Source organism: Lissotriton helveticus, chromosome 4_2 (genome assembly GCF_964261635.1).
Source record: "Lissotriton helveticus chromosome 4_2, aLisHel1.1, whole genome shotgun sequence".
Classification (NCBI taxonomy): domain Eukaryota; kingdom Metazoa; phylum Chordata; class Amphibia; order Caudata; family Salamandridae; genus Lissotriton; species Lissotriton helveticus.
In genome coordinates this window covers 91,918,104-91,945,728 of record NC_136064.1, presented here as the reverse complement: position 1 = coordinate 91,945,728, position 27,625 = coordinate 91,918,104, and the positions used below count along the sequence as shown (strand labels likewise).

The window sequence follows — 27,625 nt, the reverse complement described above, 5'->3', positions numbered from 1 at the left end:
CAATTACCAGTGGTTGAGATTTAATCAAGCATGTGCTCCATAACCTTTTTGTTTCCTCAGTACGATGCCTTGCGGGTCCTGTGTTCACTGTGACATAGGACTCAAGCTGCACCCTGGTGATGAGACCCAAAAGTGCTGAGACTGGTCTAGAGTTGATTGTATTCCTGGCTCCGGCTTGGCGATTCAGGCTGGACTGCCCCCATTGAACCAGGACCAAGGCTGATCAGGGGAGGCAAGTGGGCAAAAAAAAAATGGATCGAAAAGCAACCTCAATTAATTACCAGTGGCTGACATTATTTCAGACATTCCACCCATCACTTTTTGTTGTTTTCCACACATCAGTGTGTTCAAGAGGACTTTGAGGTTAGGAAATGGAGAAGCTGCCAGCCCTCCAGACAACTAGTGTGCTGCCAGGCCTGCCAGTTGTTCAGCCCCCACTGGCATGTCTGTTTTCCTGTACACCACGTTAGCGGATGTTTGTGGCATTGTCTGGCTGGATGACCTGGCTGTCCGCAGCAGGAGAGCTTGTCTTTTTCCTGCTATCAATGTCCTTTCGGAGTTATGGGTTCTTTGACCTCATTCAACAACATGCATTCAACCCAAACAAACTGAAGGGCTACAGACCTCTTTGATGAACTTTATATTCATCCCAGTCAATGTTCCACACTTTGTTGAAACTGCAAGGAATGTCGATAAAGGTACTCATCATCCATGTGTGAGCAGTACTCTGCAGAAAGGCAACTCCATGTTTTTTTACTTCACTTTCAGTAATAGTCATAGGTCCTGATTTAGAGTTTGTCGGAGAGGGTACTCTGTCACAAATGCTAAGGAGTACCCTCCCTGCCAAACTGACGTTCCACCCCCCCATTTAGAGGCGGGCGGAACTGAAGTATGTCAGAGGCGGCGACTACTCTGTTTCCGCTGCTCTCATACACCTCCATCGGAGGTTTGGCCATTTGACCACCCGCCTGATTTAGAGAGGGAGACAAATGGCCAGTTTTCAGTATCCGTGTCATGGGAAGTGAAAACTTGTAAATTTTTATCATCAAAAACACAATCCCAGTTTGGGATTTTGTTTTTTAAACTAAAAGAAATACTGAAGGTTTATGTGCGGCTCCATCATATTGATGGATCAGTTTATGAAACTTTCAATACATTGACAGGAACCGCCATGACGGGAGTTCCTGCCAGTGCAAGAGATGTCGGATGGGTGGAAATCTCTAAATTCAGCTGGCAGAGGGCGTTTGCCATGGCGGTAGTAAAGTACTCAGCTATGCGGATGGTACATACTCCTTCCACTGAGCCCTAAAAGAGGCCCTTATACATCCTCCGTCCAATTTGTCTCCACTACCATGTTATTTCATGGGCTAGATACAAGATCAGATGCCTGGACGAAAAAGAATTTTATTAATTTAGGAATCTCCCATAATCATCCAAGATGGAGGGGTCAATGAGACCCATCATTTGGAAATCCCAAACTAATGCATCACTTCCATTTTTAACAGAGTAAAAGCCTCTTTGCATTAACAATAGCTTACATTTTCGGTCTGTTCACTCCAATAAGCAATGGGATTCCCGGGGAAAAATGAGGTTTGTCCAAGTTTTCGGCATTCACAAACCCATCTGACACCCAAAGAGCACTGTGCATGTGATGCCTCAGCTCCTTCTGTCTTCAGAAGGGTGGCAGGATGACGTCAACGTTCAGTGATTTCCACTAACTCCAGCTGCACCAGATTCAATACCTGTTGTATCACTTGATGATGAGGTCCCTCTATCAAACGTGGCATAAACAATCAAGAGAGCGATCAGGACACATCAGACATGCAACATCAGCATTACCAAAGGGGGTCCTCCCGTCTTATGGGCTAAGAGTACAGAAAACCGCCAACCACCAACTATTTTACACTTTAGGAGAAAGCTCAGTACCCTACTTTACAAACATCGCATCGCGCATTATAGCTCTCTTGATTACTTCACTATCTAAAGATTCCTCCATGATCCTCTCTGTTCCGTTCCTTGCTACCCCTCCATTGTCTTGCTCCATCCAGTGTTTCCCTTCTGTCTGCCTATCCCCTTTCTGTTTAGCGTCCCATAGCACCCACATTTTCTTGCACCTGGCATATCTACATTTTCCTAGCACCCCGAAATCCTACAGGACTCTGTTGTTAGATATCTAAGTTTGTTACCCAGATCGGAAGAGATCCATTAAAACATTGTTACATGAGGAGAAGAACCAAGGTTCAAGGATCCAGCAATTGGACTCTCACCGGGTGAAGGATGGGACCAGAATCTTCTCTACCTACTACCCAAGAGCTGCGGTAGGGATTGGGTAGCAGTAATATGAGATCTCTTTATAAGGAGGCCTATTTATGAAATAGTCCCACAGTGCGGCAAGCCACCTTGCGTGACAGGGAAACGTATTTACGCTTAATTCCTGCCTTTACCTCTGTGCTGGTGCCCTTTTGGCAGCCTCGCGCCAACGCAGGCACCCTTGCACCTTCCTGCACAGAAACACTCCTCAGAGGGATATTCCTATATCCATGTAAGCTGTAGAATGCATCACACCTTGTGGAGAAGTGTGGCTCAATGGTTAGAGCGGCAGACCCTGATGCAGAGGTCTGGCCCGGGTCCAGGGTTCAATTCCCGCCTCGGCGGCTCTTGGACTCAATTTCCTCGGACCTGATAATTCTCGCCTCGGTGCCTATTCTAATCATGGGTCCCGCTCTGCAACTCTTGGCAATAGCTTGCTTAGCCTCCACACCGGCCCCAGCAACGCTTGGATGCCTGGCTTCACCTTGGGGGTGCCCAAGAGTGGACATTTCACAGGAAAGCCAGGCTGGGTTCCACAGCGGTATGAATACAGCGCTACGAGACCTCTGGGTAGAAGTGCGCTATATAAATACAAACACATTTACATTCACACGTACAAAGAGGAAGTAACAAGGAGAAATACAGATACTCTCCTTGCTCTGCATATCTTTTTGGCACGTTCCCAGGTTTACCAGTTCTGGTAAATCTGGGAATGCTTCAAAAGCCATGGGAGGTGCGTGGGAACACCCACCGCAACACCCATGCAATGCTACCCTGTCGCAGTGTAAGGTAATGCAGTGAGTTGCGCTGTGTTGCCTTATTCCAGGTTTATGGAGCCACTCAGGGCCACACAAGCAGGCCTTGTGTGGCTTCATACAGCTGACTTCAAGTTTGTGTCACTCTTGCACCACGTGACGTGCTCCAAGAGCAATACAAACCCCCTCGTTGATAGGCCCCCAGGCCTCTACTTCGATTACACAGAGTGTATGGCTCGTTATTTCCTGGGGCTTACTCTTAGCTACATGCGAGGAGAAATTGATGTTTGAAACAAGGCAGAGTCCGCTTGTGTTGATGGACTAAGGAAGGAGCATCACATCACACACAAGTAGAGGAAGAGGGTAGGAACAGTATCCAGCAGTGTGGACTCAAAACATAACTATGGGGGGAGTTGTAAAGACAAGCTCAAGTTTAATTTCATGTTTGGGAAACTAATGTAGAACTGTGAAGACTGAGGAAGCTAGAAGATTCATCCCCTCTGTAAGGACTAAGATGTCAGTGGCATGTAAAAGCAAGCCTTCAAACTGGACCTTGATTTCACATTAAAGAAAACAAGGTACTCGTGTCATGTTTATTCAGCTATAGTAAAGTTTGAAAACAGAACTAAAAAACAAGTCCCTTAAAGAGATCCTGAATAAAGCAAAGTCCTCCATCTATGGACAGATCACAAAGAGGTCTTTAGCAAAGGCTCAGATTTCAGAGGTCGCCAATTTTACTACCTGCAACGATAGCTCGTTTATAGGCCATGGTCTGGCATCGTCTTTGACCCAGATGTCACAACATCATGTATACTTCGAAATTGATTGGCAACAGGAGCCAATGGAAGATTGAAATCACAACATTAGGGTGACCTATAAGAAATCTGACAAATGTCTTTCTTATTGTTCTTCACATGTGCGTTATCCACGATGGGGGGGAAGAGCACCTCGTGTCCTGTGGCATGTCCTCTTCTGTCGCACCCCTCAGAAGCAGCACAGCATCTCAGGAGTTAGCTCTATGGTTCCAGAATCGCCTGTTATGTCTCTACCACAGTGGACGGCCATTGTCTTGGGTAGCAGGAGAGCAGGGGTTGTGTCGGTCTGGTATATCTGGGTATGTGTCACTATGTAGGGAACTCGAGGTACTTTAAGCGCCTCATTATTTCTGCTGAGAGTATGAAGATTCTCTCCAGGACCTGCAAACAGCACTGAAAGATCATCTACGTCACGTAGGGACGAATAATGCTGCACGCATACTGTTGTAAGTATGACTGTTTCCTACCTTGTGTTTACTGAGAAGTAGAAATGTGCATCCTGTGCATGTATTCCTGTCCTTGACAGTGATAAGGGTCAACCAGTGCAATTAATTAACTTTAGCTGAGGCTCCTTGGACTTTTGTTAACCTCCTCACCATCACTGTTCTATTCACTGCCAGCATGATTCTTGTGAAACATATCTGATGGAAATATTACTTTTACTTAACAAATGGAATAGATCAGTACCCGTGATGCTGAACGTGATCCCTTGACCAACGACTCAAGTATTAGGGTAAACAAGCAAATCCTTCTCCTCCTGATGACAGACGCCAATCTATCACTCAGGCAAAATTCAACAGAAAATTCAAAACCACCATGATTATCACCTAAGTCCTCAAGAACAACAAATTCATGTTTACTTTTAAATTAAAAGTGGGTGATGGATATTATTTGAGTGCTGAGCTCCACAAAACATTTTTGCTTCAAAAATCCATTGCCTTCTGCAGATGATGAAAACCACGGTCTACCGCATTTAGGGGATTATTGATATGTTTTAGGATTATGGTTTATTCTGTTCGGAGAGGATTATAGCTCTGACCATGCTTGGTTTCAAGGTTCCTCACATATATCCCTGTGTTTCTGGCAGGATGGCTCAAATCCTCTTGTATACCAAATGTCTCCTGTATTACAGGCCTACTATTCAGAGAAATACAGCCTATGATATTCTGGTAGTACGAGGGCTCCTCAAGATTCTGATATATTCTTATGCCCACTAAATAGCCACCAAACAAAGACACCCATAGGTATCTTCTTCCTCATCTGTGCATGATCCTGATCTTTGTTATACTCTTGTAGACCCTATGCCCATGGTGTGGCACATCCCCTAGCACAGCTAAGACTCCTAGCCAGACAAGAGGCCCCTATATCCAGATAATAAATCTATGGCAGATACTGCAGCTTAACCAAACTGCAATGTAGGCACATAATGTCCTCTATGCAGGTAATGCCCCCTAGATAGACAACATACCCTTGGCCGGTGTTGTGCCACAGCTAGACATATCACGATACGGAGACGCTGCAAACTAGCCTGACATCAGGACTATGCTGGATCCAAGACTCAGGACTTCACAAGATGATCCACCCACCGTAAGGTGAAGAAGGGAACAATCACATGTCCCCAGCAGGGATAACCCACAACATACTCACAAGTGCAAATGTGCAAAAACGTCCTTCAATAGCAGCTTGTTCTGAATTGGGATGGCATCCAGGAGTGTGCTGTAAACTGCGATTCTGTCGCTCTCCTCTGTCACAGCTGCAAAAAGAACAAGGAAAAACAGATGAGCAAAATCATAGACTTGTCATTGGTGGAAGAGTAAATGGCATGTTTCAAGCATGGCTGTTAAACACAGACATTTGAGTAACCCCCCCTTTGTCGTTTAGGGGGAGAAGGTACTTTTCTTATGGGGCCAATTAGTGAAATCTATGCCCCAATACTTGAAGTGTGCAGCATGACCACATGCACTATCCTAATTCCAGACGAGCACTTTTTGCAGGCCTTCTGTCCAGTAGTCACTGGCGAGTATGCTCAACACCTTGCTTCCCTACCAGCACCCAAATATGTGTTTCTATGACTTATTCAGCAAAAACAGAAAAATGCAATTAAATTATGGAATTTTCCTTTGAACCACTACATTATTAGTGTAACTATTTCAGCTAGAATCATCAGCAAAAGCAATACAGAAGAAATGGTTTACACAGGAACAATTACTCGGTACATAAGAAGTTGTAATGATGGGAACATGTAGAAGGGGTGGGTGATGGATGGTTAACTTAAACAAGACAGTACGACTAGAAGATTCAAAAGCATTAATGCCCATATTTACAATAGTCATTGCATAGAGATGGTAAGTGTCATGTAGTTGGTAATTAGGATTCTCCTGATGTGGTGATCTTTAGAGCAGTCTCGAAGGAGGTTAGCGACGCAATAGCGCACATTTCAGCTGGAAGCGAGTTCCAGTTCAGAGGTCCTGGTAGATGGAAGATCTGAATCTTACAGGTGCGCATTGAGGTTTGGAGGTGACCAGGAGGTTAAGGTTGCCTGAGCGCAGATTGCAAAGTGGGATGTATCAGCACAGGATTTAGGAGAGGTAGTTTAGAGAGAAGCTGTTTATGGTTTTAAAGACCAGTATGAGTAGCTTATAGCTCGGTGATGGTAATTGGAGGTTAGGACATGATAGGGCAGATTGCAAATGGTCATTCTGTTGAACTTTAGTACCTTGTCCTATGGGGAAAAAGTGCACAGGAGGAGCTCAACCGAAAGACAGGTGCAATAGTCAAGTTTTCTGAGGCCAAGCGAGTATATTACTGCCTTGGCGGTGTGGAAGGGAATATATAGGCAACTTTTCTTTAACATTAAATAGTTCAAATCTGGCTGCTGTGGATGTGAAAGATATGAAAAATTCCATACTCAAGAAAGGGTTGAAATATACACCAAGCTTTCCGGCTCAGGTCGTAAGAGGTCAGATATCAGGTGGATCGGGTGCGGAAGGATGACCAGTATTGACGTGTTGGGAAAGCAGATCATTTCTGTCTTACACAAGTTTGGTTTAAAAAACCTGATAGTCATCTAGTGACAGACAGCTGTGAGGCAGTTAGAGATGTTTCTATGAGAGGAGTGAATGTGGGAAAACAAGAGAAAGATTTGGGTGTCGTCAATGTAGAGGTGATATGAAAATACGTAGGAAGCAACGATCTGGCCGAATGTGCCGTTCAGCCCTGTGAGCCGGGTTCCTTAGCAAGTCACCTTTCCTTACTCTAAGACCTTCTGCTCCCCGGCACCCGAACAACTTAGCATGTGTTTGTGTAATCAGATGTGGAGATCTCCAACATGTCTGCCCATTATAGTCCCTGTAAGAGGGGTGTGGACATGAATATGTAATTGGTCCTGGTGTGTGACCTATGCACCTGGAAGTAAAAAGAAATCTCTATCTCCGGTGGCATGGAAGTGCCCAGTGTCTTTTAGGCCAAGCTCCGTGAAATGAGAGCACAGTCATCATGGTCACACATGATCGAAACCGCTCCTGTTTTTATGTCTGCTGATGACCAGAACTGATATGGGTATGTCCTGCTTTTCAGCCAAAATTGGTCTGCCCTTAACAGGCTGGCCTCTTGTAGCAAAATAATATCTGGGTCTTCAGCTCTGATATATCTCCATATTCTGATCAGTTTATTGGCGGTCTTCTGCCCCCTCACTTTCAGAAATATTAGCCTGATAGTAACTCATTTTCAGGTATGCTCTGTGTCATTCAGTGCAGATGATTTCATATTGATCTCTAGGAATGTACCCAACCTATTATTAAAAATAGCAACTACAGATAACTGCACTTTCAAAACATAAATGTGGTCCCAATGAGACCACTCCTCACCATAGGGCCTCATCTGTGGCCACGTCATTATGGAATTTTCTGCAAGTAGGTTTCTGGGGTAGAATACATGCCTCTCCATAATACGCTGTATTACTTGTCTCCCTATTTCTATCTACCAACTGTTTGCTTAAACTGGAAAACAATAACAAAAATATAAAATATAAAAAAATTAAATGAAAATAGCGAAGAAAATATGTCTCCTGCTTGTGCCTGCAAGGTTCTACGCGATGCACTGACATATGCAGTGGTAAGACGGGCTGTGGAGGATTAGCTGAGGTTTCACAAGGTTTAGGATAAGCAATGCAGTCAATCTTCTCAGAGATCATGCCAGTTACAATATAGGTTTCATATGGGGAAGAGATGTGAAGCTCTTGGTGGGAGGCAAGGCGTTAAGAGCATCTTTGGCCAAAATCAAAAGTGGAAAATTTCGTTGATCGCAGCGAAATAATGTCGTTTTAAAAGAACCTACAACTTGTGACGAAAAGAAGGCAGCAAAATGTTAGAAAAGAAGAAAATTATCAGAAAATTAAAAATAGCATAGATAAGGAGAGTAAGTAAATTAAATGCAAGAAGTAAACAAAGTCAAGAGTGCTGAGAGGGGTGTGCATATGTGGAGAAGAAATTAAAAAAAACAGGTCAAGTGTGTCAATAATGATCTTATGTGAAGGCCATACCACTCTTTAGAAATATGTAAATTGAAGTTGAACAGTGATATGAAAGATACAAGACACTCTCTGGATTTTGGCAGAACGACTAAAGTGCCATGGGGATGATAAATGATTACAAAGTGCAAGAACAGTAGGTGGTGATGGACGGATGAGGCACGGGTCAGACTGATTTGCGGAGTGGTGGCAGAGTGGGCTAAAGAACGGTGATGGATTAAACCCAGATCTGTTGACTGGGTGTGAGTGTTTAATTCGTTCAGATGCTCTGTCCATCACCACCCCCTTTTGTACCGCTTTGTTCGCCATAAGTTGGCAGGGTATGCTCAGATGTGAGTCCCTTGCTCACTTTGCACTGGATTCAAGCAAGCTGGGCTGAAGACGGCTGGAATGCCAGAAACCGGTCCTAGGAAGCTTGTTTCCGTTCCAGGGAAGGCATGGCTTGGCAGTTCGGGCTGGACTGTTCCCATGAGGCACAGGGTCAGACTGATTTGCATATGGCCATGTCTGAAGTGGGGTGGCAGAGTGTGCTAAAGAACGGTGATGGATTAAACCCAGATCTGGTGACTGGGTGTGAGTGTTTGATTGGTTCAGATTCTCTGTTCATCACCACCCCCTTTTGCACCGCTATGCAGTATCAACAGCACAAATCTCTGAAATGAATAGCTTTGAGTAGGAGTTGCTTCCATGTGGCACACTGACCTCAGGTTGGGAACAGAAGACACAGAAGTCAAACCTATAACCTTATGAGGCATTCAAGTTATGTGTGACCCGTGTGCAGAAGCGCCATTCCAAGATGGCCACCAAAGACATGTATCCTGAATTGAGAGACTAGTAGAGAAAACCAATACAAGATGGCCATACCCAGTGGCTTCGACTGGAAATGTGTAGCACAAGGTGTTTCCAGAATGGGCCATTCACATGATCTCACCCAAAATCATGGTCCCATGCTTTGGTGGAGACTTCAGCTCTCCTGTCGTAATAACTACCTCAGTTAAAGTGCAACCTACCACTCACAGCCTTCGTGGGAAAAGAATCAGTGAGTAGCCTTTTTAAAAAGCAAAATAGGTTTAAATCATGTCTTTATTTTTGTGCCCTTGAGAGTGTAGTTTAAGTCACTCTTCTTTTCTGTGCCCAGGAGGGAGTCATAGATTTATCAATCTCACCACCTGCAAATGAGGCAGTAGAGGAACCCACCCTTCTCTTCCCCATCTGCAGCCCCCAAACACCCATATTTGACTGGTACCTTATCGTACCTTCACATAAGCAATTTCCAATTGTACTGTCTTTGAGGGACTCTCTCCTTGAAGAATTAGGGTTTCTTTTTATTGTTTTCCCACTGTTTGGCTCTCATAACAAGTTGTGCCAAAATTCCAACTCATGTGCAAATGAGAGTTTGTGAACAAAAGAAGCAAGAACCGGTTCACCGACCTGCTGCTCACCAGGACTATCGATGCAGCAGTCGCCCAGGAAGAGGTAGCTGTACTCCAACAGGTCAGATGTGTCCTCCCTCCAAGTATGGGGATGCAAGGGCCCACCAGAGCCGCACATCACCAATACTTGGGGTACTGGACCCCTGTCAGCAGCCAAGGCTTGTTGTGTCCAGTCCAGACAACAACACAGAGGAAAACCGACCTGCACATCGAAGGACTTCAGGGACAGTGAGACCCACATTGTGAGTGCCCCCCACCCACTGTCCTGTTGCCCCTCTGCGGCAGAAACAAAGTGTGAGTCGCCGACCACTGACACATCAAAGCACCTATGCACCCGTGCCCCAAAGCCCGAGTCCGGAGGACATGACAGTGCCAACAGGGTCCCCAGATCCACAAAAGCTAAACCCACCCTTGGGTTTGCCAAGACTGGACTTCAAGCCGCCACCAGCAGCCTCTTTCTGCAGGCCCTCTCCAACCGCGAGAGACTCCAGCACCGGATCCGACGTCAAAAGACACCACAACACCCAGGAGAAGTGGACCATTGGTGTCCCTGTGTGCCCGAGCACCTCAAGGGTCGAGACCCCCGTGGGTTCCCCCGGACTCGTCTACCAGTCCCTATTTGCAGATTCTTTCCAACCAGACCGTTCCCCATTGAAGTGAGGGGGACACCCAATGCTGTAACACACCTCTGCACCCCAATGCCCCAGAGCCTCCAGAGGTGACCTGTTCAGGTGGCCTCGGACCAGCTCCCACACTCCCCTAACATCCTGGAGAACAGTCCTGTAAGTCACAGTTAAGTACCCCATAGGATAACATTACTACTCTCAAAAATTGCACTGTCAGCTTTTGAAAACTGTACAAATTCATAATGCTAAAAGTACTTAGCTGATTCCGATGATCTTGATAACTAAATTCATATAAAAGCATGCGTTATTTTTATAAATTGGTGTTGGATTTTTTTATGGAGTTTGGTCTTCCTTACTGCCTGTGTGTATGTAATAAATGCTTAGTACTACCCTCTGATTTGCCCAACTGCTCGCCCACACTACCACAATAGAGCGCCTTTGGGGTGTAATTTGTGGCTCTGTAATTCCTCAAGGGTTTTCCTGGACCTCTTTTTGGTCCTCTATATATAGAGCCTGCTTCCTACAAGAGGGATTCTTGCACATCAATCAATCAATCAAACATATAATTTGTAAAGCACACTACTCACCCGTGAGGGTCTCAAGGCGCTGGGGTAGGGAATGCTGCTACTGCTCGAAAAGCCAGGTCTTGAGGAGTTTTCTGAAGGTCAGCAGGTCTTGGGTCTGCCGTAGGTGGATGGGGAGGGTGTTCCAGGTCTTGGCGGCGAGGTGGGAGAACGATCTGCCACCTGAGGTCGTTTTTCGGAAGCGGGGGACTGCAGCGAGGGTGAGGTCGGCGGAGCGGAGCTGGCGGGTGGGGGTGTAGAAGCGGAGTCGTCTGTTGAGGTACGTTGGTCTGGTGTTGTGGAGTGCCTTGTGTGCGTGGGTGAGGAGCTTGAAGGTTATCCTCTTGTTGACTGGGAGCCAGTGCAGGTCTCTCAGGTGGGGTGTGATGTGGCTGCGGCAAGGGATGTCGAGGATCAGGCTTGCAGAGGCGTTCTGGATGTGTTGGAACCGTCTCAGAAGTTTGGCCGAGGCTCCTGCGTAGAAGGCGTTTCCATAGTCCAACCTGCTGCTGACAAGGGCCTGGGTAACTGTTCTTCTCGTTTCAGTGGGGATCCACTTGTAGATCCTACGGAGCATGCGGAGGGTGTTGAAGCAGGAGGAGGAGACGGCTTTGACATGTTTAGTCATCGAGAGGGTGGAGTCGAGGATGACCCCTAGGTTGCGTGCGTGGTCGGTGGGTGTTGGAGTGGTTCCCAGTGCGGTCGGCCATCAGGAGTCGTCCCAGGCCGAAGGGTTGGATCCGAGGATGAGGACCTCCGTCTTGTCCGAGTTCAGCTTCAGTCGGCTGTTCCTCATCCATTCAGCAACGGCCTTCATTCCTTCGTGAAGGTTGGTTTTGACGGTGTGGGGGTCCTTGGTGAGGGAGAGTATCAGCTGGGTGTCATCGGCATAGGAGAGGATGTTGAGGTCGTGCCGACGGGCGATCCGGGCGAGCGGTGCCATGTAGATGTTAAACAGGGTTGGGCTGAGGGATGAGCCCTGGGGTACGCCGCAGATCTTGGTGGCTTCGGAGCGGAAGGGGGGAAGGTGGACGCTCTGTGTTCTGCCGGAGAGGAAGGAGGTGGTCCAGTCCAGGGCCTTCTCTTGGATCCCAGCGTTGTGGAGGCGTGTTCGTAGTGTGTGGTGACAGACCGTGTCGAAGGCGGCTGACAGGGCCAGGAGGATGAGGGCCGCCGTTTCTCCGTTGTCCAGCAGGGACTTAATGTCATCGGTGGCGGCGATGAAGGCAGTCTCGGAGCTGTGGTTGCTGCGGAACCCGGACTGGGAAGGATTCAGGATATTGTTCTCCTCGAGATAGCGTGTCAGTTGTTCGTTGACGGTCTTCTCGATGACCTTTGCCGGGAACGGGAGCAGGGAGATGGTCCGGAAGTTCTTGAGGTCCTTGGGGTCCGCCTTGGGTATCTTGAGTAAGGCGTTGATCTCGGCTTGCTTCCAGCTCTCCGGTAAGGTTGCTGTCTCGAAGGAGGAGTTGATGACTTTCCGGAGATGGGGTGCGATGGATGTGCTGGCTTTGTTGAAGATGTGGTGTGGGCATGGATCTGACGGAGATCCGGAGTGGATGGTGTTCATGATCTTGATGGTGTCATCGCCGCTGATGTTGGTCCAGTAGAGCAGGCGGTTGGTGCGGATGGTGGTCGTGGGGGCGGAGGTCTCAGTGGTTCTCGGGGCGGTCGTGGCGTTGAAACTGTCGTGGATGTCTGATCTTGCGGTGGAAGAAGGTGGCCAGTGAGTCGCACAGGTCTTGCGAGGGTGGGACGTCGTGGGTGTTGGAGCTGGGGTTGGAGAGTTCCTTCAAGATGTTGAAGAGCTCTTTGCTGTGGTGCACGTTGTTGTCTAGGCGGTCTTTGAAGGAGGCCCTTTCGGTGGATCTGATGAGGTGATGGTGTCTGTGGGTGGCATTCTTGTGGGCGGCGTGGCTGTCCGATGTTCGGTCACGGAGCCAGATCTTCTCCAGCTTTCGGCAGGTTTGCTTGGAGGCCCGGAGGTCTTCAGTGAACCAGCTGGCTTTCTTGTTGGTATGATTGTTGGAGGGTTTCTTGATTGGAGCGAGGGTGTTGACGCAGTCGTTGATCCACTGTCTGAGGTTGCGAGCGGCGGTGTCGTGGTCAGTATAGTCGGCGGGTGGGCTCTGGGCGAGGGTGGTGGTTAGCTGGTCTTCGGTGACTTTGCTCCAGCAGCGGTGAGGCATCTGTTGGGTGCGGTGGGTTTCTTTTTTTTTTTTTGCATTTCTTTTTATTGAAATTTTTAACAACAAAAACAAAAATAAAGAATCAAGGCAGTACAATCAAGTGAATGGCAAAGCGTCCTGCGGGGAGGAAAGCATAAGTTCATAATACAATCGTTGACAGTGCACAATGGGAGGATTAAGGGAGGCAGCAAGTCCAGAGACAGTCCGAGCCTCATATTAGCAGGCATGTTGGGTCAAGGGGAGGGAAGATCTGCCCCCAAGTTTGCGAAGGGAGGAGTACATATGTCTCCCCGGTAGGAGTTCCATTGACCCCAAATCTTACCCCACTTGCGAGGCCTGCCACGTGCCACATACACCGTCTTTTCCCTGAACATGCACCAGTCCATATTCTCCTTCCATGCCAGAACTGTAGGTGGCCTCTGAGAGCCCCACAACTGGGTGATATCCCTCTTAGCAATCATATTGCCAAAGGTCACCCACTGAGTCTGCGTCGAACCATAATCATTTGGTTCCCAAACATTCAATATGCATCGTCTAGCTTCAGGCAACAACGCAACACCCGTGACCTCTTCCATTACTGCATGCACTCGAGTCCAGAAACGAACAACCACCGGACACTCCCAGAGTATGTGAAGGAAGGTGCCCGGGAGGCCACAACCACGCCTGCACAGCCCATCCGAAGCATAACCCATGCTGACCAAGCGAGGACCGGTAACATAGATCCTGTGGAGAATCTTAAGCTGTACAAACCGGAGGCGGGCCGGAATTGCAACCTCTTTCGGCGAAGATATGGCCGACTGCCAGTCTTCGTCGTCTAACTCCAAACCATCGCCAGTCCAGGCCTCCCTGAGTCGCTGCAGAAGATCGGTCCTATCGTTTATCAACTTTTTGTAAATAAGCGAAATCGTACTGTCGGGAACGTGTCCATCCAGCACCCGGTCTTCAAACGGCGACACCTCCGGAACAGTAGTACCCGGAGGGAAAACCGCCATCAGCGCGTGTCGAATCTGGGCATATCTAAAAAACTCCTTGTCACCCAGGTCATATTCCAGTCTCAACTCCTCGAAGGTCTTGACCCTATCCTTAGTCCATACATCATTCACCCTGCATATACCAATCACGTCCCACCTATCAAAGCCTTTCGTCTTCCATAGGGAGCCCAGCCTCTCAGAGGCATAAAGAGGAGTAGTGCGTGTGAGTCTATCCTTCCATCCCATGGCATCATTCGCACGATGCCATACTTGCACCGCTATCCTAGTAGGGCCAGTGAGCATCCTCCCTGCGGATTTCGTATAGAGCGCCCTATTGTAGTCACCACCAGGCAGCAACCATCTGTCCATTTCGAACGCGGGGGTTCGATGTGGGATCGTACGTGCCGTGGTTAATCGCCCCTAATTGGGAGGCCCAGTAGTAGCGCCTGACATCCGGGAGAGCGATTCCACCATCATACCAAGGAAGTGTTAACTTGGCAAGGGCTATACGGGACCGCCCGCCCCATATCAGTTGTCTCTGCAAGCCTTCAATCTCCCGAAAGTAACTGGCCGGGATGGTATCGCAAGTGTTCTGTAGGGCATATAAAAATCGGGGCAACAACATCATCTTGAAGAGAGCTGCTCTTCCAAGCGGGGACAACGGAAGTTTACGCCATGCCTCGACATCGGACCGCAAGCGCTGAAGCGGGGGCAGCAGGTTACGTTCATAACGAACCACAGGATCTAAGGTGATATACACCCCCAAGTATTTGAAACCTGCGTGTGCCACCTGTATCGGGCACCCACGAGGCAAGAGAGGAGGGTCTCCCGAGAGAACGTACACACAGGACTTGGACCAATTGATCACAAGGCCAGAGTTTTTACCGAAGGAAGTCAACACATCAAATAACACTACAAGAGACTTCTGAGGTGACGTGAGGTATAACAGGATGTCATCAGCATAAAGCGACACTCGGTCCTCAAAATCAGGGGTCCAGCGTATACCCTTCATTGACCGCTCCCACCTCAGCCAAGCCGCCAATGGTTCCAAAGCGAGGGCAAAAAGAAGCGGAGACACGGGCATCCCTGGCGAGTACCCCGTCCGAGAGAAAACGATCCAGAGACACGACCATTAACAACTACCTGAGCCAAGGGGTCATGATACAGTAATTTCACCCAACTGATGAAAACAGGGCCAAAACCAAACTTGGTGAGGGCAGCCGAGAGGTATGGCCATCCCAGCGTATCAAACGCCATAGTGGCGTCCAAAGAAGCCAAAATGGCCGATTCTCGCAACAAGGACGCTCTCGCAAGGGCGCCATGTAGACGTCGAAGGTTCAGTGCCGTGTTTCGGTGCGGAATAAATCCGGACTGATCCGGATGGATCAAGTCGCAGACAACAGTGATTAAACGATTCGCGAGCACTTTTGCGAGGATCTTAGGCTCGGCGCTTAAAAGCGAGGTGGGCCTGTACGACGTGCAACAATCCCGCGGCTTCCCTTCCTTGTGAATCACGACAATAGACGCAAGTCTTTGATCGAACGGGAGGGCACCCGCTTCTAGCGATTCTAAAAACATTGAGCGGAGATGCGGTGCTATTTTATCCGGTCGCAGCTTATAGAGTTCGATGGGAAGTCCATTCGGACCCGCGGCCTTTCCCGATCTGACGGAGGGGACTGCGGTCGCGATCTCCTCAACGGAGAGTGTCATGTCCATCAGGTCCCTATCCAGAGCCGACAAGCAGGGCAAAGCAATGTCTCTCAGAAGCAAATGCGAATCCTGTTCCGGTCTGTCCGATACTGGGGAGTACACATTTTGAAAATACTCAGAAAAAATACTCCACAATCTCACCCGGGTCAGTCACTCTCACTCCATCCGCTCTCTCAATCGAAGGAACCACACGACTAGCCCTCTCCTTCCTGTCCAACCAGGCAATCAACTTTCCAGCCTTATCGCCCACATCATACATACGGCCTTGCTGCTCCCTACTCATCACCTTGGCGGCATCAGTGACCAACGCTCTATAGTCAGTTTGTTTGAGGCCGAGAAGGTGTAACCTGTCCTGGGTAACATCAGATTCCAGCTCTCTTTCTATGTCTGATATCTCCGTTTCAAGTCGGACCACAGCCTCGCACTTACGTTTCTTAGCGTTATGGATTAACGATAAGGCATGGCCGCGGATAACCGTCTTGTAAGCTTCCCAGAGCGAGACAGACGATGACACAGACCCAACATCCTCCACAAAGTAATGGTCGAGGGATTTGATCAATTCTGCGCGTATCTTAGGGTCACGGAGATACCAAGGGTTGATCGGGGCTACCCGACCCTCAGATTCCGGTCCCAGTTCCATTGCGAGCCATAAGGGGGAGTCATCTGAAATACCCCTAGCCAAATGTCTGATCTCCTTCACGTGCGGGCCTGTCTTGCGGGCATCAGGATATAGTCAAGTCTCGAGAGACTACCATGTGCACCAGAATGAAAGGTGTATTGTAACTGTCCAGGGTGTAGCAGCCTCCAGCAATCTATCAGTCCCAGAGTGTCAAGGAAGCCACCCAGCCAGGACTGGGACCTCCCGAGATCCCTAGGCGGGTAGCGATCGACATTTCCGGAGACCACAGAGTTAAAGTCGCCACCCACCACAAGGACACCCTCCGGCAGCCCCAGTACCACCCTCCCCAAGTCAGCGAAGGTCGTAGTCTGAAGGCCAGGCGGAACATAAACAGAGAGCAAAGTGATGACCTTCCCCTCCCATCGCCCAGTAATGGCGGCATATCGCCCCCTGTCGTCAAGAATGACAGCATCGATCTCAAGGGGGAGGGAGGCTCTGATCAAGATACCCACTCCCCTGGAGCCAGTGGTGAAGCCGGAGTGTGCCAGGAGACGGTAACCCCTTCGATTCATGGCCTGGCATGTGTTTCCTATCAGATGTGTTTCTTGCAACAACACAACATCAGGGGAGAGACGTCTCAAGAGTTGTAACACCACGCCACATTTTATCTTATCCCCCAACCCATTAACATTCCAACACAACAATTTGAGCCCTCTATCCCCATCCCAAACATGGTCGCAGCATCCACCCCACATTAGTCGCAATAGCTAAGTCCAGGAGTCCATCGATTTTGTGCCTTGAAGAGAATCAAACCATAACAACTCCCCCCCCCTCTCATCCCCCCAACCTACCCTAGAAACAAGACCCCCCCACCCTGCACCCCTGCGGTAGACTCAAAGGCCCTCCCAACTTGCAGTGTGCCTGTCGCCCTAGCAAAGAACTAATCTACGAAAAGAAACCCCAGAGGAGGAAGAGACTCACTCCCTCCGCCACCCCTGGAGAACCACCTCAAATGAAGCAAATTAAAGGATCTGCAAACCGTGTCAAAGATCCATATGTAGTCCAGCGACCCAAGTCACATTACTATTCCCGTTCCATCAGTCCACCCCCGGCTCCACCGGAATGTTCAGGATGTTCCTGCTGCCTGGGGAGTGTGTCGAGCCAGTCACTTGCAGCCTCAGGGTGATCAAAGAAGAACGTCCGATCTCCATGTTCCACACGCAGCCGAGCTGGAAATAGCATTGCGTATTTCATATCCCTGTCTCTGAGTCGTCTCTTCACTTCCTGGAACCCCATCCTTTGCTTCTGCACCAACTGAGTGAAGTCGGGGTAAAAACTCACCGTCGTATTCTCAAATTTCGTAGGCCCCCCCAAACGTGACGCCTGCAGGATAGCATCCCGATCACGGAAATGAAAGATCCTGGCGATGATGGGCCGCGGGGTAGCACCCAGCTTAGGTTTACCTCCCGGCACTCTGTGAGCCCGCTCCACCGCAAAGAATTTACTCAGGCCCTTGGGTGCGAGATGATTGACGATGAGGTCCTCCACGATGAGGTTGACATTTAAGTTGTCTGAATTCTCAGGGGCACCCACAATACGGACGTTGTTCCGCCTAGAACGACTTTCAAAATCCTCCAAACGACGGGAGAAGGAGTCATTAGAGGACCGTAGATTGCGGACCTCCGTCTGTAGATCGGAGACGTCCGTCGTGAGGCTAGAAGTCTTCAAGTCCAGGGATTTAACTCTTTCGTTCGTTTTGGCTACATCCGCCCTGATCAAGTTGACATCGATTGCCACTGTGTCCAGTTTCTGCGCCAGGGTTTCATACTGCACACCGATTGAGGTCTGCATACTCGTGATGGCGCCCATAATGTCGTGCAGAGTCGGGTCTTCGTCCGCCATAGAGTCATCTCCCTTGTCAGTCAGAGGCTTACCCGTTCCACCGGGGGATCCCTTAGGATGGGTGTATCGGTCCATGACATTAGATTGTATGGAGCTCCCACGGTGAACAGTCTTGGTCTTCCGCTTTTCAACCTCGGGCTTGCCGGCCATTTTGGAAGCTGCGCCCCCAAGGGGACCCCGAGATCTGGTGAAAATGGCTACGTCGAGTCACCCACAGATGCTCAACCGGAGGACAGTGTGTTCCACGCCGAGCGGTGATATACAGTCCCGGCCCTGAAGTGGCCCTGAAGTGGGACCGCGAAGGGGAGCAGTCCGTGGGCGGCGGGGCAACTGCTGCATAGAAGGGTCCGGGCCAAAAACGAAACCGAAAGCCAAGTCCAGGGTCGAGAGTAGAATCAGGGAAGCCGCTGTTGTTCAATTACCGTCCAGGCGGAACATCAACTCGAGCCTGGGGCAGATCCATGGAGCAGGCCAGGAAAGTTCAAATCGTCATAAAATCGGTTCCCTTGGACCAAATCATTTTTTTGAAGCAACTATAATATCAGTTAAGCTTCATCTTCAATGATTCGTCGTCAGAACCAGGATAATAGTCAGGATAAATGCCGGAGGTGACGAAGGTCCGGGAGCCCTGTGCTCACGCGACCATCCCGGTTGCGCGCGAAGCTCCTCCCCCCCGTGGTGGGTTTCTTGAATGTGAAGTGGATGCAGCGGTGGTCGGTCCAGTGGAGTTCGGTGGTATGGTTGAAGGAGACGTGGGGGCTTGCGGAGTAGATGGGGTCAAGCGTGTGACCGGCGGAGTGGGTAATGGTACATGTTAATTACTGAATCCTTGCAGCAAGCAGAATTATTTGTGCAAGATATCCACCCAATCACTCCCCGACTCATAATGAGGGACATTAACTGAACTCAAATGCTGCTCACCTGTTGCCCTCATCCACTGGGTGAGGTGCTCCTCTGTGAACAAGTCTGCAGGGTCCATTTCCCGCAAGAGGTGTTTCAGGGCCCCAGCCACCTCATGCTCTGTGTATTTGGTCAGCTTTAAGGATGGTTTGTGAGCCTCTTTTCTCAAATAGGCCAGCAGGTCTTCTAGTCTTGACTTCGTGCTGCACTGCCGATAGATTCCATTTGTCGTCAGGGCTGCAGGAGAAGAAGAAACCATTAAGTAGGAACCCATGTCAGCAAAATTAAAGGAAGCACCAAAAAGCCCTACGACACCTCAGTCAATAAAAAGAAACAGAAAATAGACACATAATCCATTATAAGAGGCAATTTAAGAAGTGATAGCCATGTGGACAAAGTTGGTCTTTCGGGGAAAATCCTGCCCACAAATAACCATGCTGCAATCCCGCTCACCATCCTACAGGACGCTATTCCGTCAGTGGCAGGTCACCGTGCTGCACTCCCGCCCACCTATCCTGAAGGACGCTGTGCTGTCAGTGGCAGGTCACTGTGCTGCACTCTCGCCCACCATCCTACAGTATACTGTGCCGTCAGGGGCAGCTCACCGTGCTACACATCCTTCAGGATGCTGTCCAGTCAGTGGCAGCTCACTGTGCTGCGCTCCCATCCACCTATCCTACAGGACGCAGTTCCATCAGTGGTAGCTCACCGTGCTGGTTTAGATACTCCAGGCAGTGCAGTATGGTGTCGGAAGCCGAACAGTGCTTTTTTGATTTTGCTCCAGCTTTGTTGCAGGTGGACGCCTGCGGTGCAGTGATGTCACACAGGACAGAGCACCAGTGCTCGAATTCCTTTGGAGAAAGGAACTCCAGCTCCCAGGATCTGGAATGAATAAAACCGAGGCATATCATAGATAAACAAGCCTCAGCATGAGACAGAAGACCAGGTCACCACACTCATGCCAGGGTAGCTTAAAAGGTGCATCTGACATAATTAAAGCTCTCATCAGTGCCTGCCCTGCCACAGTTACGCACAACTGGACATGTACCTTCACATCATTCTGCACAGTAGCAGTCACTCCAGCATGGGGTCTGTCATGCTTGCCACAGCTTCACACACTATTAGCCCTGTAAACAGCCGCCCATGTCATGCCATGCCATACCTTGCTCTCGTGCACACCGCCAAGGGTGCATTTTTCTTTCTCCGAAAGAAGCTAAATATTTGTACTCGTGGAGAGACGCCTCCCCTATTTTCTAACCGGGTTTGTGAGTACTCTTTTCTCATCACCTACCTTGGAAAAATATCTGACCATTTTTACATTGGAGACAGGAACTGGATAACTTCCTATATAAGTGATTCCAATCCTACATAGCCTATCCGCCCCCACTGGGAGAAGTATGAGAGACATTTATGTACAAATTTAAATATACCTTTCGCGAATCACAAACATAATTTATCCTCATAAAAACTCCATTTGAGTGTGTAAATGGAAGTTACAAATGCAATTGGCTCTGTGAATGCGGCCTATGTTGAGGAGCAGTGAGAAGGGCTCATCGAAGCCTCAGTGAGTGTTTGAGCCTCAATCACTTTGCTCAGATTATCCAATAAAAGACTTTTCAGCAGAGACTCACTGGTCTGGCCCAGGGCATATCAATGGAATTCTCAGGCTGGACCATCAGACACATTCTGGCAAGGCCCACTCAGTGGTGGCAACTAGAAGGCACTATGTGAAAAGTTACAAGGTGACCTGAATTCTGGGTACTTTAACAATTTCATCCAATTCATATAAGTTTTAACCCAATATTAATTTCAGTCAGTCCTGAGAGATTTTACTCACTCCTTGGGATTGTCAGTCGATAGTTTTTATACATCTAATGGTTTTAGTGTCTTACGTCGATGGACCCTCAAGCTCAATGACTTTCACTAAACAGTGTTTTAATAATGGAGATGTTTTACTCTTGTGTTTTTAGTGCCAGCTTTTTCCTTAAGTTTTAATTCCTTGCAGTCTTGGGCCACTAGGAATTTCATGTCATATGATGTTTCAATACGTGTTTTTTCTTTTGCCTGGGTTTTCAATTACTTAAGGATTAATCCTGCATAAATATTTGCTCTTTGGGCGTTTCTATTTTTAAACTCTACCTGGCCGTTTAGTTCTCACTAGGGTTTACACTTCATGGCGCTTGGATTGTTCTCCTTAGACTGGAGAGATTTTGTCATATTTTACTCCTAATTCTGTTGCTCCCAATGTTGGCAGAACCTTCAGTTTTTCACCTGCTTGTTTGGTCATTCCCCAGCCTCTGTCGCCTCTTTGCTGTCTATATTGGCAGTCATGGTCAAATAGAGGCCTTCAAGAAAGGCTGAGTTTGAGAGGTCTCAGGGCTAGTTGACACTAAGGCCTTAGGGCTTCATATGTGCTGTGTCTGTGTAGGTCTGGACAGCTGCATGGTGTCATCTAGTGCAGAGCGCTCCAGGCCAAGCCGAGGAATCTTCTCGAATGCCAGAAGTAGTAGCGTCTTGGGCCTGGCGGAGGGGAGCAGGAAGTCTCAATCTCTGTCAAAGTTCCTTCATGGTCCACATGATGAACCATCTGAAACCTTCTCAGGAGCCTCCGATTTAGAAAAATGACCACAGGGAAAGCTTCTAAGGTACTCCGAATCGGCCGCCCAATGTCTCATATGCGGCGTTACTGAAGAATAATGCCAATGTCATGGGAGGTGGTGGAATTCTGTCCCGCAACATGAATACTGTGAAGATGGCATTAATCCATGGGAACGTAGCCTCCTTCTCTCTCTCTAGGCTCCTCCTTTACTCTACTTTTGTAATTGCTTACTCAGCGTTCTCTTACTAATTGTCTCAGATTGTAGAGCGCTCTGACTTGTACATTAATATCACTTGTACATCCAACTCTTTTTTTGAATGTCTCGAACAGTAAAGGTCTCTGTCATTACAATAAGCATGGTGCCTTCTAGTGGAAACCTCAAATACATAAATATTACACTTGGGCTTCGTTACGAGAGGCCTGACACTCTTGAGGGGGGGTCGGTGACCCTTTTTACCAGCCCCATGGTCATTATTAGGTATTTGAAATTACTTCAGACTGGCCACGTTCCCCTGCAGATTACGGCAGCTAAAATCTCCAAGTGAAACTAACGGGGAGCAGGAGTAAGTACCAGAAGAATGGGAAATGAAATAAACCATACATTGCTCATTACTCAGGCGATTGTGTGGCTTCAACCCAGAATGCCTTTAATTCTGTTCCCCTCAGAGTTAATGGACCCTCAGCATTATTAACTGGAATTATCAGGAATTACCACTCCATCACTTCCAAGACTGGGACACTTGCAATGAGGCCCTAAGTAATGTGGAAAATAATTTGGCGAGTTCATGACAGTGTTGAACTAGAGTCACAGAAGGATAGTTGAGCTTTGTCAATGGAAAGTTTGAAAAATCTAACTATAAACAGTATATTAACAAAAATGTTTTGGAAGAGACAGACACCTAGAAATTGGTTCAGCTAAAAACCACCTTGCATATTTCAATTGCCTAGAATTTACTTGAACCTAGCAGGAGTGGTATTTTGGAGCCACAGGAAAGAAATACATATTCATGCCACCTTCCATGACAATGGTGCCATTTCTATGCCAGTAGCTCCAAGGTGGTGCCCTCTCTCCATCTGATGGTGCCCAGGCAGTCACCTACAATGATCTTGCCGTGCCGCTGGCTTGATTTCAAGGTATATCTTTGTTCCTACACTATTCATATTCGCCTTTTGATTTTCCATTGCAGTTCATACTTTGTTCCAGTTCATATTCTTTCTTGTCTAGTGTACTGTCCCTAAAGTCAAAAGATAGGTGGCACGGTTGAGAGATCCTTGCCACATGGTTCACCAGACAGCAGCAGCTCATGTCAATATGGGCCATATGTATCAAGCAAAATTGCATTCGCAAACGCCGAAATTCGCAGAATTTCGGCGTTTGCGAATGCATTTTTGCCAAATGGTAAGTATTAAGGCAAAACAAGGAATCGCAAAATTTGCGATTCCTTAAATGCAATGTAAGAAGCACCAAAAAAGTGCAATTTGGGCTTAAGCCATCGCAAATTACCACCAACTTCAAGTTGGTGGTAATTTGCGATTTCTTTGAAAAATTCACTTTTTTGCATTTTTCAAAGTGCAATGTGAAGCACATACCCTCAGTGCACCACATGTGCACCCATGCTTATTTCAGGGGTGCAACAGGGTGTCCTTTTGACACCCCTGCACCCTTGAAATTATTCTCAATATGCGATTCTCAAATTGAGAATTGCAAATTGAGAATAACTTCCCATTCATTCCTATGGGCCTCCTGGCCCATAGAAATGAATGGGAAAGTATTCCTTAATTGCGATTCGTAATTTGCTAATCGCAATTAAGGAATATTAAGAAATCGCTAAAAAATTTAAATTTTTTACATACATCCCTATTTGCGATTCTCAAATAGCGATTTCTAAAAAATCGCTATTTGAGAATCGCAAATCAGGATGTTGATACATATGGCCCTATACCTCTCACATTAGATCTCCTAACCTATGTGCGTGTATCCCATGTCTAAACCCATGCAACTTGGAACTCAACCTTCAATACTGAAGAGAATGGTACTTTGACAACCCTCATCCCTTTCCCAAGCAGACTCCTACCCGATGACCACCACCTGCTCCAGCGTACCTCTCCTTGGTCTGGATCCTCATCTTACTCTCTTCAACATCATAACCTATGAGGGAAACCAGACATATGTCATAACAAAGACACGAGAGAGGGATTTAAATAGTTTTCTGGAAGGATCACCTGTGATAGTGCTGCTCTGTGCCCATAGTTCATGAGATGGTAGAATCATCTGCTAGGGGTGGTAAGCGGAGAACACAACTAGTGCGTACATCTGTTCTGCTATAGAATTAATTGCCAGGAATGGGGAAGAGGCTGGCCAAACCAACAGCGGGGCACTGTAAGAGCAGTATATAGAGAGCCCTAAGAGAAGGGTGTCTCTCTCTTGAACCTCTGAGTAAAGCTCAGCTCATAGATGATATTGTGCCTTAAACTCACTGATGTCCTGGATGGCGGTGAACAAGCAGCTCTGCTTCAGTGCGGCTCGGACTATGGCTATGTCCTTCGGCCTCCGCAGCGCCCAGGCCATCTGCCCAGTTTCAGATTCTTCATCCATTATCTTAATCTGGGTCATCCTCTCCGACTTCTCAATCACTTGGGGATCATCGCCTCCATGTGGCAGCAGTGCCTGGAAAACGAAGAACGTTAGTGAGGAACATGTGAAATTGAGGCGGGAAGAAGGCAAACTAACGAGGAAACAAAAAAGAGAATAAGGCACAAGGTTGATGGTAAGAAATTCAGCGAGGTGAAGATGGAGAGATCGAAGAGTGTGGAAGTTACAGGTTCTTGCATGAATTAATGTATGTGGCATGAAGAAAGGAACAGGCCTCCTGTTAGCACTGCTCAATAGTTTACATGTCAGAATATTGCTGACAATTATCATCTGATAAAATAGTGTCCTAAATACTGTTTACAAAAATATTGCCTCATTGAGTGTAGATTTTCTATTTTTACTTTGTATTTCTGTAAACGATATTTAGGACACAGTATTTTTGTCAGGCGATAATTAGTCCACGGAGTACTGCTACTACACCACCCATTACAAGTGCAATGCAAAATAAAGTCTCTCATGTGCATAGAATCACAAGGCCAGCATCTAATTTGTTGATCTGTCCTGTTGAAGTTGGAACCTGCCTATACAGTGGAACAAAGGACCAAGTTTGATGTTCTTTGAGCGGCAACATAAAACCGAACTGTAAGAAACCACAGAGCACGGCAGAGAGACCAAGTCACGTAAGCATCATGGGTCGTGGGACACAACTTCAACGCACCCCAACCTTGAACTACTATGGACCTTTGTGTGTCAATTTAATGTCGTCAACACCATCAATGGCATTTAGAATCTGCACACACCTGTACGTCTTGCTAAACGTAGTGGCAGTCAAGAAGTATAAACACAGAACCAGTCATGATTCACCATCCATTTTAAAGAAGATGGCGTTGGGGCATAATTGAGGCATAGTTAAACGTAAGCCAAGACACACTTTAATACATCATAATGAAATTGGATTAATTGCAAAAGTTCCATGTGGACTCCTCATCCAGTTCCCGCAGAACCGAAGAGTCAGCCCCCTGGTTCACTGAGATTGCTAGGACTGTAAAAAAGGATTGTAAACACCGTGAAAGAAAATGGTGAAAGAGTTACAACCTGGATGACAAGCACACCTATAAGCTTGCACTTGAGACTAGGATTAAAGAACCCGGCAATAAATCTAAAGACATTTTTAAAATTGTAAAAAGGTTTATGTTCCCATGGGGCACAGGGTCAAGACTGATTTGCATATGGCTGGGTCCAAACTGGGGTGGCGTAGTGGGCAAAAGAACAATGGGCTGGAGGCAGATCCTTTTCTTATCTTGGGCTAATCGCCTGGAATAAGCTTCCCTTGCAACTTTGTGCCACATCAGAGATGTCCATCTTTAAGAAGAAATTAAAAACATGGCTCTTCTTACAAACATGATTTTATGCTCAGCACTACTGCAAGCAGCCTACATTTAGCGCCGGGATACTACTTGGAGTATGCGTGGCTTTATAAATCTCAATTGTCCTCATCATCATCATCATACGCATGTGTGGATTCAAAAGTAGAGCAACTAATATTAATGTATTTTCATTTTAATTGTAAAAAGCTTCTACACCACATATAGAGGGACACCAACCTTTGAATGGAAGAAAATGTGCAAATTTGCTACACTGTGCTGTGTCGTAGAAGAACACAGTTTTTAGCAGTCTGCCTGCAGCAGGGCGGGTTGAATGGAAGGTGCACAGAAAGGCACTTGTCAATAAAGTACAGCATATGCAAACATTAACCAGAACAAATAAGACAGAACAATTCATACACTGTGAAACAGAAGTGATATGGCATACTGTAAGCTATCACTGGTCTCCCCTTAGCACTGGCAACTGGGAGACGCCTTACACACACAAGTACTGGGTAAAGGGCATTTTACTGACCCAAGAAATAGGTAAAGCCATCGGGACGGCCAGACCTTCCGACAACAAAACCTCATACCGAAAGCTCGAACTAAAATAAAATAAAAACACCCACGGTCGTAATGGACTACAACGAGATATCCAAAACATACCACCACAAACGAACTAAGTATGCTGTGTGTAAGATCCCCCTGACTGCAGTATGAGGCCACACTAATGGCAGAGTGTGCAATATACAAATGCCATTAACAAAACAGGAGAGTAACAAAGTGATGCAGCTGGGAGATGAGATTTTGGCTTTCCGGTCTTACAAACCACATCAGGCAACTAAATGCATTGAACTTTATGGCTGCATAGGCATTGCTTATGCAAATCAGAAAACAGCTTTTTAAGGTTAATAAACATGGGCACAAGTGAGTGAAGAAGTAAAGGGACTTTATGCTAGGAAAAAAAAGTGTGTCAGTATGCATGATGGTCAGATAAGAGTAAAGCAAAAGGAAGTCTCAATCCAACTGAAGAGTGATGAAAGAGGGCTGTGCATTGAGAGGATGCTGTTGTACTCATTAGGTCCAACAGTCAGGGACATAGGGTGAATTTGAAGTGAATCTCAGGCTAACTGGAAAAGGCAGAATATGGAAAGTTATGCATTTGACAGGAGTGTGTTGCCAAAAGAAAGGTAAGGAGAAGAAGGACCTTAAAAGTGCTATACAAAGTAAATTAAATTACCCTACCAGCTTGAGGTGTGGATACTAAGCATCATAATGTATGCCAGATGCATCCTGATGGGAGGCAGAAGCTACGCTGCTTTAGCCCCGCAACCAGGCAACAATCTGACAGTCTTGGTTAGGACAGAACCCTTCAACCAGAGGTCTTATGGCTTGTTTGATACTAAAGTTTATTTCATTATGACCTATGGCAATGCCGCTAGTGCCTAGAGATGCTATTCTGTGTTGCATGAATGTATCACCTAATACGAGCTGTATGCTGCAGCAGAACTTCGTACACAAAATTTAAGATTCCTTGTAGATCAGGGTTGGTTCACAGGCATCCCTGAGAACTTTCTGTGCATGTCAAAGGCAGCTAGGCGTGAACTCCCTTTGCTATTAGGTTGAAAGCTTATGGAGGGAACCTACTGTAATGCAGCGCCTTGAAGCAAGACCGGGGACTCTGAGATGTCCCCAAGCGCTGCCGAGAAAGGATCAGAAAAGGTGTAAGTGCAATGCAGCGCCTGGAA

General features: G+C 47.4%; 1 protein-coding gene across 4 annotated transcripts in view; it reads right to left on the bottom strand.

The window, feature by feature from the left end:
• The window catches only part of LOC144752216 (arf-GAP with Rho-GAP domain, ANK repeat and PH domain-containing protein 1-like), a 309,705-nt gene that overhangs the window by 15,414 nt on the left and 266,666 nt on the right, over positions 1–27,625 (bottom strand). For 3 of the 4 annotated variants that reach the window (XM_078640182.1, XM_078640183.1, XM_078640184.1), the window contains 5 exons: positions 24,399–24,588; positions 24,024–24,069; positions 20,031–20,203; positions 19,343–19,558; positions 5,528–5,633 (listed from right to left, as the gene is read on the bottom strand). In XM_078640182.1, the coding sequence (XP_078496308.1) occupies positions 5,528–5,633; positions 19,343–19,558; positions 20,031–20,203; positions 24,024–24,069; positions 24,399–24,588 (731 nt within the window). Of the gene's footprint in view, positions 1–5,527; positions 5,634–19,342; positions 19,559–20,030; positions 20,204–23,995; positions 24,070–24,398; positions 24,589–27,625 lie in introns of all 4 variants that reach the window. The other variant, XR_013594053.1, reaches the window with a different exon arrangement.